At 38.7% G+C, this 10,409-nt stretch overlaps 1 protein-coding gene across 1 annotated transcript in view; it reads left to right on the top strand.

Moving 5' to 3' along the window:
- The window catches only part of SCAMP1 (secretory carrier membrane protein 1), a 177,435-nt gene extending 167,798 nt beyond the window's left edge, over positions 1–9,637 (top strand). The window contains exon 9 of the mRNA XM_007943449.2: positions 9,473–9,637. Within this exon, the coding sequence (XP_007941640.1) occupies positions 9,473–9,637 (165 nt within the window). The remainder of the gene's footprint in view (positions 1–9,472) is intronic.
- Positions 9,638–10,409: the final 772 nt, after the last annotated feature.

Below are 10,409 nucleotides of genomic sequence, written 5' to 3' on the forward strand. Positions count from 1 at the left end.
AACCCATCCACTGTTCTGCAGGAGGAATAAGAGGTAGTCTGCTTCCACCAAATTATATCCTTGGAAACACTATGTGGCATTTCTACTCTGTCCTGTAGGGTCAGTATGAATTGGAATTGACTCAATGGTAGTGGATTTTGTTTTGTTTTCTTGGTGCTTCCAAATGTTATTTTTTAAAAAGGCCCTCTGTCTAAAATATAAAGATGTGAATAATGGTTTTGAGGTAAAGTGAAGATGTTACAAATCAGTGAAACAACAATAAATGAATGAGTCACAGGAGACTTTATATTGGAGGATCTAATTTTTCTCCTTTTAATTGATATAAGAGCAGTGGTTAGGTGCTATTGAGTCAGTTCTGACTCATGACGACCCTGTGTACAACAGGATGGAACACTGCCCAATCCTTGCTATACTTAAGTCCATTGTTGGCAGCCACTATGTCAGTCCATCTCGTTGAGGGTCTTCTTCTTTTTCACTGACCCTCTACTAAGCATGATATCGTTATTCAGGGACTAGTTCCTTCTGACAACATGACCAAAAAGTATGCTGTGACAAAGAATGGCCATTCTCACTTCTACTCAGTGTTCTGGCTGTACTTCCCCAAGACAGGTTTCTTTATTCTTCTAGCAGTCCAAGGTACATTAAATATTCCTCACCAACATCAAAGTTCCGATGTGTTGCTTCTATAGTCTTCCTTATTTGTTCTGTAGCTTTCACATGCATATGAGGCTGTTGAAAATACCGTGCCTTGGGTCAGATATATCTTAGTCATCAAAGTGACATCATTGCTTTTTAATACTTTAGAGAAGTTTTTTGCAGTAGATTTCCCCAGTGCAATATATCCTTATTTCATTTCTTGATTGCTGCTTCCATGGGCATTCATTGTGGATCCCAGAAAAAAGAAGTCGTTGACAACTTCAGTCTTTTCTCCATTGATCACATTGTTGCTTATAGGTCCAGTTTTGATGATTTTTGTTTTCTTTATGTTGATGTGTAATCCATACTGAAGGCTGAAGTCTTTGATCTTATCAGTAAGGTATCTTTGCTGAAGCAAGCAAGGTTGTGTCAACTTCATATTACAGGTGTTAATGAGTCTTCCTCCTATTCTAATGCTTCTTTCTTCTTCTTCTAGTCTAGCTTCTTGCTAAACTTTATTTGCTCAGCATACAGATTGAATAAGTATAGTGAAAGAATATAAACCTGATGCATACCTTTCCTGATTTTAAACCATGCAGTATCCCCTTGCTCTGTTCGAACAACTGCCTCTTGGTCTGTGTTTAGTTTCCACATGAGCACAATTAAGTGTTCTGGAATTTCCATTCTTTGCAATGTTATCCATAGGTTGTTATAATCCACCTAGTCAAATGCCTTTGCATAGTCAATGAAACACAGATAAACATCTTTCTGGTATTCTTTGCCTTCAGTGAAGATCCTTCTGACATCAGCAATGATATGCTTCATTCCACATCCTCTTCTGAATCCAGCTTGAATTTCTGGCAGTTCCTCATCAATGTACTTATTTGTGTGTGATAATAATTATATTGTTTGATAATTTCTGCATTATGTTCCACCACTTTTCTTTGAAGTGGGCAGAAATATGGATCTCTTCCAATCAATTGGCCAGGTAGCTGTCTTCCAAATTTCTTGGCATATATGAGTGAGTGCCTCCAGCTCTGCATCCATTTGTTGAAACAATCCAGTGGGTGTTCTGTCAATTTCTTGAACCTTGTGTTTTGCTAATTCTTTCAATGAAACTTGAACTTCCTCCTTTAATATATCAGTACTAGATCATATGCTGCCTCCTGAGATGATTCAACACAGACTACCTCTTTTTGTTACAGTGACTCTTTGTATTCCTTCCATGTTCTTTTGATGATTTCTACATCTTTCAATATTTTGCCCATAGAATCCTTCAATATTGCAACTCAATGCTTTAATTTTTTCTTCAGTTCTTTCAACTTGAAACATGCTGAGTGTGTTCTTTCCTTTTTAAGTGCAGGTCATTGCACATTCCTTTGTCTTTTCAAGCTGCCCTTTGAATTCTTCTGTTCAGCTCTTTGATTTCATCATTTCTTCCATTCTCTTTAGCTGCTCTCCATTCAGAGTCTCTTGTGACATCCATTTTGGTCTTCTATTCCTTTCCTGTCTTTTTAATGATCTTTTGGTCTCTTCATGTATGATGTCCTTGATGTTATCCCATGACTTGCCTGGTCTTTGGTCATTGGTGTTCAATGACCTTTTATTTAGATAGTCTCTAAATTCAGGTGGTATATATTCAAGGTCATATTTGGGTCTTGTGGACTTGTTTTAATTTTCTTCAGCTTCATCTTTAATTTGTATAGGAGCAGCTGATGGTCTGTGTCACAGTCAGCTCCTGGCCTTGTTCTGACTGATGATACTGAGCTTCTCCATCTCCTCCCCCTCACCCCCCACCCCACACAGTTGTAGTCAACTTTAGTCCTTTGTCACTCTGTTTGTTGTTCAAAAAAAGGTATTTGGAATGAATAAGTCATTGGTCTTGTGAAATTCTGTTGTGCCATCTCTAGCGTCATTTCTGTCATGAAAGCCATATTTTCCAGCTGCTAGTGTTGCTTCTTTGTTTCTAATTTTCACATTCTAGTCACCACTAATTATCCATCCATCTTGACTGCATATTTGGTCAATTTCAGATGGCAATAATTGGTTAAAATCTTCAGTTTCTTAATGATTAGTGTGTAGATTTGACTCATGGTCATATTAACTGGTCTTCCTTATAGGCTTGTGGATATTACCCTTATCAGTGACAGCACTATACTTCAGGATAGATCTTGAAATGTTCTCTTTGACCATGAATATGATACCATTCCTCTTCAATTTGTCATTCACAGCATAGTAGGCCATATGATTTTCCAATTTAAAATGGCCAATACCAGTCCATTTCAGCTCACTAATGCCTAGGATATCGGTTGTTATACATTACATTTTTGACAACTGTTAAATTTCCTAGATTTATACTCTGTACATCCCATGTTCTAATTAATAATGGATGTTTGCAGCTGTTTCTTCTCATTTTAAGTCATGCCACATTAGCAAATGAAGGTCCTGGAAGCTTTACTGCATCCATGTCATTAATGTCACTTCTCCTTTAAGGAGACAGCTCTTCCCTAGATGTATTTTGAGTGCCTTCTAACATGAGGGCCTCATCTTCGTGCACTGTATCAGACAGTGTTTCAGTGCTGTTCATAAGGTTTTCAGTGGGCAATTTTTTCAGAAGTGAACTTGGCCATGTTCTTCCTAGTCTGTGCAGATCTGCTGAAACCTATCCTCCATGGTTGAACCTGCTGATATTTGAAAAACCTATAACATAGCTTCCAGCATCACAACATTAGGCAAGTCACTGCAGTAGAACAAACTGACAGATGAGTGGAGGTGGTCTAAGAGTTAGAACAACTGAATATAGAGGAGGGAAATAGATAATATATAATTTGCATTTCTTTTGGGATCTCGTTTGGAGTGAGTATCTTTTTGATGAGATTTAAAAAGTTGTACATAGAGGTATTTTTTAAAAATGTTTATTTTATTGTGATTTGCATAACAGTTTATAGAGCAAATTCATTTCCCATTCAATAGTTCATACACTGTTGTTTCATGACATTTTGTTTCATGACAATGCTTGCAGTCCCCATAATGTAACGGCTCTCTTCCCACTTCCTCTTATGGTTACCTTTTTCTTGTGCCCTTCTTTCCTATGCATTCCTGCTCTCTGAGCTATCTCCCTGTGCAAATGCTGCCCTTGCAATCTCCCATGGTTGATTGGTCTAAGGAGTATACTTACCTTTAACTTGTCAATCTGTCTATGTTTGGCTGGAAGCTACCAGAGTAGGTACAATTCTAGGCCTGAAGGGTGACTAGGTGCCACAGTTTAGGGGGTTTCACCAGTCTGTATCAGACCAGCAAACCTGGTCTTTTTTTTTTATGATTTTGAGTTTTGTTCCACATTTTTCTGCTCTGTTCAGGACCTCCTATGCTGATCCCTTTCCAAGTGTTTGTCAGTGGTAGCTGGGTACCATCTAGTTAGATTAAAGCCAGCTTTCACTTTGAAAGCACTGTTTATGTGTTAGCCATATTTTTGACCTAGGACAGAGAGCTGATGATTTTACTATATTAATTTTCTGTGAGCTCTGGTAGCGTAGTGCCTAAGGCACTTGACTGCTAACCAGAAGGCTGGTGGTTCAAACTTAGCAGCCACTCCTCAGAAGGAAGATGGGGCCAATCTACTTCTGTAGTGATACTGCCTCGGAGGGGTCACTATGAGTTGAGTCCGACTTGATGGCACATAACAACAACAATTTTGTGTAGTCACAAATAGACATGCTGCTTTTCTTTCCCTCTTCCTCCCTTTTAGTCTTAGAATGATCCAGTGTTATAGTCTCTCCTGATTGTGAAATAATTCCTAAGATTCACATTGCCTATTAAAAGGTGGGTCCAGATGCTTATCATCGTCATTCAGGGGACACAGAGTATCATATTTTTTTCTCAAACAATGCACTCAAGTACATATAAGACACAAAAATGGTAAAATTAAGTTAAACAGTTCTGGCATCGCACATGCGGTATTTGCGTAATACTTTTGCGATCTTAGGAAAGAAAGTTGGTACTCCTGAATAAGTTTATATTCTGTCCCCAGTTGGTAGTCTTAGTATTTTCACTTTCCAAACATTTAACCCTTAACTAAGCCTTACACTTTGTGATATAAGTATAGTCTGTTAAAGCACTATTGCACTTACTTGATAACCTTTTTTTTTTTTTTTAATAATGTGAATAATTTTGGGCCATTTGTTTTATTCCTAAAACCAAAGACCCAAACCCACTGCCATGTTGTTGATTCTGATTCATAGCGAACTGCCCCAAAGGGTTTCCAAGGCTGTAAATCTTTATAGAGGCGGCTGCCTCATCTTTCTTGTGCAGAGTGGCTGCTAGGTTCAAACCACAGACTGTGTGCTGAGCTGCTGAAAGCTTTATCCACTGTGCCAGCAGAGCTCCTTGTTTAATTCCTAGGAGATACAAAGTAATTAAAGTTTTTTCAGTGTCTTCTGTAAGTTACTGTGCTGTATCTGTTAGGGGTGTAACAGTCAGTAAAAATTAACTTTTACTTTCAATGAACTAAAAGTATGTTGGATTTAATAAGAGATGAAGACAGACTCTACCAAAAGCACAATATACATGCTATAAAAGATGTACAGATTATTATAAGTGCTCACAAGTAGGAGAGCCACTGCTAGTTCAGACACAGAAGAAAGCAGGGCACTATTTGAGGTAGACCTGGAAGAGGATGAATGGGACTTCAAAAAGGTGAAATGGGGTGAGCACTAGAGTTGTAATTGAAGGGTTACAGAGGAGTTTATGACCCAGATCTATGGGCACAAGTATTCATAGAGGGTTTCTATGAAATATTATATTTAGTGTAAAATAGCTAGGCTTAGAGACCCATAGGTTTTTTTGAAAATTCAAAACAAAAGTGAAATATATATGCATATGTGTGTGTGTGTGTATACACACACACAGATGGATTTTTATATTTTTTACATATAAACATGTGTTGTTAGGTGCTGCCCCGTCGGTTCTGACTCATAAAGTCTTGTGTACTACAGAACAAAACACTGCCCGGTCCTTTGCCATCCTCAAAATTGTTGCTATATTTTACTCCCACTATAGCAGCCACTTGCTTTTCACTATGGGGTGGCTCTATATTAAGGCCAAGGCCTAAGGTAGGCATGCCTGGGGCTTTGAGGCTGCTTTTTGATTGGGGGTGGCTCTATTTTAAGCCTGGGGCCCAAGGTAGGCAGGCCCGGGGCTGGGGGCTGCTTTTCACTTGCAGCCCTCTTTTAAAGCAGGGACCTGTGTCAGAACCAACTGGACAGCACCTAACAACACGTTTATATGTAAAAATTATGAAAATCCATTTGTGTGTGTGTACACACATACACACATGCATATATATTTCACTTTTGTTTTGAATTTTCAAAAAAAATCTATGGGTCTCTAAGCCTAATTATTTTAAACTAAATATAACATTTCATGGAAACCCTCTATGAACTTTTGCCCATAGATCTGGGTCATAAACTCCTCTGTAACCCTTCAGTTACAACTCAGGTGCTCACCCCATTTCACCTTGTTGAGATCCCATTCATCCTTCCAGGACAACAAGCCAGAGTGTATAACTATGAGGGGCAGAAGGGGAGGGTTACTGGGCAGGGAGGGGAGGAGACTGGGTTACGGTTGGGCATGGTAAATGGGGAGAATTTATCATTACATTTAACATTGAATGTAAAATGTAACCCTTAAAATAGATAGAAGATAGATAGATACAAAGAGTATTTTTGTTTATTTTTTTGTTTTTTAATTTTTGTGATTTGGGTGAAAGTTTTCAGAGCAAATTGGTTTTCCATTCAACAGTACATGGACATTTTGCTTCCTGACATTGATTGAAATCCCCACAATATAACATTACTCTTCCCACCTTCTCTCTGTTGTTACCATTTCCTTTTGTTCTTCTTTCCTGTCCATTCTTGCTTTATGGGCTTTTTCTTTGGCCATGTGCTGCATTTTGATCTCGTATGGTCGATTATTCTAAGGAATACTTATCTCTCTGGTGTTCACCTCATAGGTCTGTCTATTGTTGGGGTGAAAGTTGAGCCACCAGAGTGAGTTCAGTTTCAAGGGTGTCTAAGGGTCATAATCTCAGGGGTTTTGCTGGTTTCTGTCAGAACAGCAAGCCTGGTATTTTTATGATTTTGAATTTTGTTCTACATTTTTTTCTCCACTCTACCCAGGAGCTCCAATTTTGATCCCGTTGAGTATGATTGGCAGTGGTAGCTGGGCACCATCTAGTTCTTTGGTCTCAGGGTCATGTAGACTTAGTCTAGTATACCAGTCTTTGAACAAATCATTTCCGTGCATCTTTGATTTTCTTCACTCTTCTCTGGTGGCATAGTGCCTAAGGCATTTGATTGCAAATCAGAAGGCTGGCAGTTCAAACCCACCAGCCACTCCTTGGAAGGAAGATTGGGCCATCTACTTCCGTAGAGATACCACCTTTGGAAACCCAAGGAGGGGTCGCTATGAGTCAGAACTGACTCGATGGCAGTGAGGTTTTTTTTTTTTTTTTTTTTAGTTTTTCTTCTTTGCTCTGGATGCATAGAGACTAGTAGTTGCAGCTTGGATTGCTGCTTGCCAGCTTTTAAGGTCCCAGTCACTACTCACCAAAGTAGGATGTAGAACAAAGTTGTGTTCTGTACTGTATTATGCCAGGTGAGCTTGATGTACCCCATGTCTGTGGTCTTCCATACCTATATATGGTTATGAGTATAGTCCTGTCTGCCTATTCATACATGATCATCTTGCCTAACTACCTATTTATCCACTCATAGATTAATGTTTGTTATTACTGATAATGTAGTATTGCGTCTTAGGCACTATGCTACCAGAGCTTCTGTTCTGTAGTCTCTTTTTACTGTAAAGAGTATTTTTAAACTCTACTGATGAAATTCATACGATAATGGATTGCCATTGCTTTTTGGGAGAAAGTCTAAGACTTGAGTGGTGAACCAGTATGGTGAAACCACTCCTAAAAGTCTTCTTTAGTAAATTCTGTAGGATTTGTCATACATAAAAAGTATGCAGAGTGAATAGCAGAAGCACGTCTAAGGACATAAGTAGGACTTGATACAGTAAATGATAAAAATGTATATGTAAACCAAAACCACACAAGTTGCCATCAAGTCAGTTTTAACTCATTGTTCTGGTTACTTAGTGACTCTGACAAAGAATATTACCACAAATGGGATGCCCTTAACAAACCAGAGGAGTTTATTCTCTTATACTTTGGAGGCTTTAAGTCCAAGTTCAAAGTGCCAAGCTCTAGGGGCTGTGTGAAAGCCCCTCGACCTTGAGCTTTAGCTCTGCCTCTTGTTCCCAGCCCACTGGAGCTAGAGGCACCTCTTTACTCAGGCAGCTGCTGGATGCTGAGGCTAACAAGCCCAAGGTCAGCAATGAAAATGGCACAGTCCTGATGCTACCAAACCACACAGCAGGCCATTAATTCAAGTCCATTATAAGTCTCAAGGTCGGCAGAACATAGCAGGCTGCTGAACGACGACACGGCTATATGCAGGGTTCAAGCGTGCCATAAGCTAGAGACCATTCCCCAAGGCTTCTGCTTATATACAGGAAGCAGACCGCATTCTTTAAGGTAGCTTCTCAGCTGCTCACAGTAGATTCCACCATGGAGTTGATTATCAGTCTCATCATGGGGAATATGCATCCAGCTGCCCAGCCACTCAACCAGGCCCAGCCAAGCTGACAGACAAACTGAACTATCACACTCATGATGACACCATGTGTGTCAGAGTAGAACTGTGCTCCATAGAGTTTTCATTGGCTGATATTTTGGAATTCCATTGGTAAGTCTTCTGAGGTGCTTATGGACAGGCTGAAACTGCCAACCTTTCTGTTGGCATCTGAGAACTTAACTGCTTGCACCACCCAGGGACATCGGTGGTGCAACTTAAAAACAGATGAGGCATTGTTCTCTTTGATTGTCTTGTTGTTTTTAGGTGCCGTTGAGTCTGTTCCAACTCGTAGAGAACATGTGTGCAACAGAACAAAACACTGCATGGTACTACGCCATTCTCACGATTGTTGCTGTGCTTAAGCCTATTGTTGCAGCCACTGTGTCAATCCATCTCATTGAGGGTCTTCCTCTTTTTCACTGGCCCTCTCAACAAGCAGTTCCTTTTCCAGGAACTGGTCCCTTCTGGCAGCACATCAAAAGTACGTCAGACAAACTCTCACTGTCTTCTCTTCTAAGGAACATTTTGGCAATACTTCTTTTAGGATAGATGTGTTCATTCTACTGGCAGCCATGGTATATTCAATATTCTCCACTATAATTCAATAATTCAAAGGCATCAATTCTTCTTTGGTCTTCCTTATTCATTATCCAGCTTTCATATGTGTATGAGGTGATTGAAAATACCGTGGCTTGGATCCGGTGCATCTTTCTCTTCAGAGTGACATCTTTGCTTTTTAATACTTTAAGGAGATCTTCGATAGCAAATTTGCCCAATTCCTAGATGAACTGTCTAGAGTAATAAATGAATGTACTACAGTCAGAGTGTCTCTTGTCCTTACGCATAATCCATTCTGTTGTAATGCTGTAATACCTTAATAATTAACTAATTAGGGACAGAGGAAAGCATAGTGTTTTTGCATTTGGTTAAGAATTGTTTTCTAAATTGTTTGAGGTTTGGCATAAGCATAATTATTTCTTCTATATTAGGGAAAAGCTGTATTAATAGAAAATATTTACTTTAGGAATCATGACTCGAATCTACCCCTTTTATTTCTGAATTACGTTGAGATTAACTTAAAAGCTGCTGAAAATGAATGTATAGATTGCTATTTATCTTCTCCCACTTTTGTGTCTCTATAGGTACATGGACTATATCGCACAACAGGTGCTAGTTTTGAGAAGGCCCAACAAGAGTTTGCAACAGGCGTAATGTCCAACAAAACCGTCCAGACTGCAGCTGCAAATGCAGCTTCAACTGCAGCAACTAGTGCAGCTCAGAATGCTTTCAAGGGTAACCAAATTTAGAGAATCTTCAAACAGTACACTGTTACCTTTTGACTGTACTTTTTCTCCAGTTACTATATTAATATTTTTATGTTAAAAACACAAAGTACACACAGCATGTATATTTCCTGTTCACTTGTGCATGGGCAAAAACCCTAAAACCAGAAAAACTTCCTGTCTTATTACTTTATTTAATAGTTTTCTTAATATTTCAGTGCCCCTTGCAGAAAAAATATTACATGCTAAATAAATATTCTCCATATTTTTTGGGGGATGAACGTTCAGCAGATTATTTCAGTGGTGACACGCTGAAATTAACTTGGTAATTATGATTAAAATGCATTTAGTATTAGCTGCAGTAGTTCTTTCAAGAATCTTTAGACATAAGGATTACACTTTGGAGCAGAAAAGTCATGCTTCGTTCCTATTTGCCTATTTATGTTGAAAGAAATAGGGCAGTGGAGACAGGATATTTTAAATTAGGTTGCTTTTTAGCAATTTCAGTCACCAGTGAAGAGCCTGTGTGAATTTCATAGTAGATAATATACATTTTACCTTCTTTTTAAAGAGCAGTTGATATTTTGATATCAATCTCTGATCTTGCATGGATACTGAGTTTCTTAAATGATTTAGTATTTTGGGTTCTGCACTGCTTATGGTTGTAGGATTAGAGATTTTTTTTTTTTGTGGAATAATAGCAATGATTTTCTGTAATAGTTTCTTTTGAATAAAAATGTATTGGAGTGCAATATGAGAATTTAATATAATATGCAGTGCATTTTCCAAAAGAAAG

Source organism: Orycteropus afer, unplaced genomic scaffold, assembly GCF_000298275.1.
Source record: "Orycteropus afer afer isolate SDZICR_OR568_19922 unplaced genomic scaffold, OryAfe1.0 scaffold00107, whole genome shotgun sequence".
Taxonomy (NCBI): Eukaryota; Metazoa; Chordata; class Mammalia; order Tubulidentata; family Orycteropodidae; genus Orycteropus; species Orycteropus afer.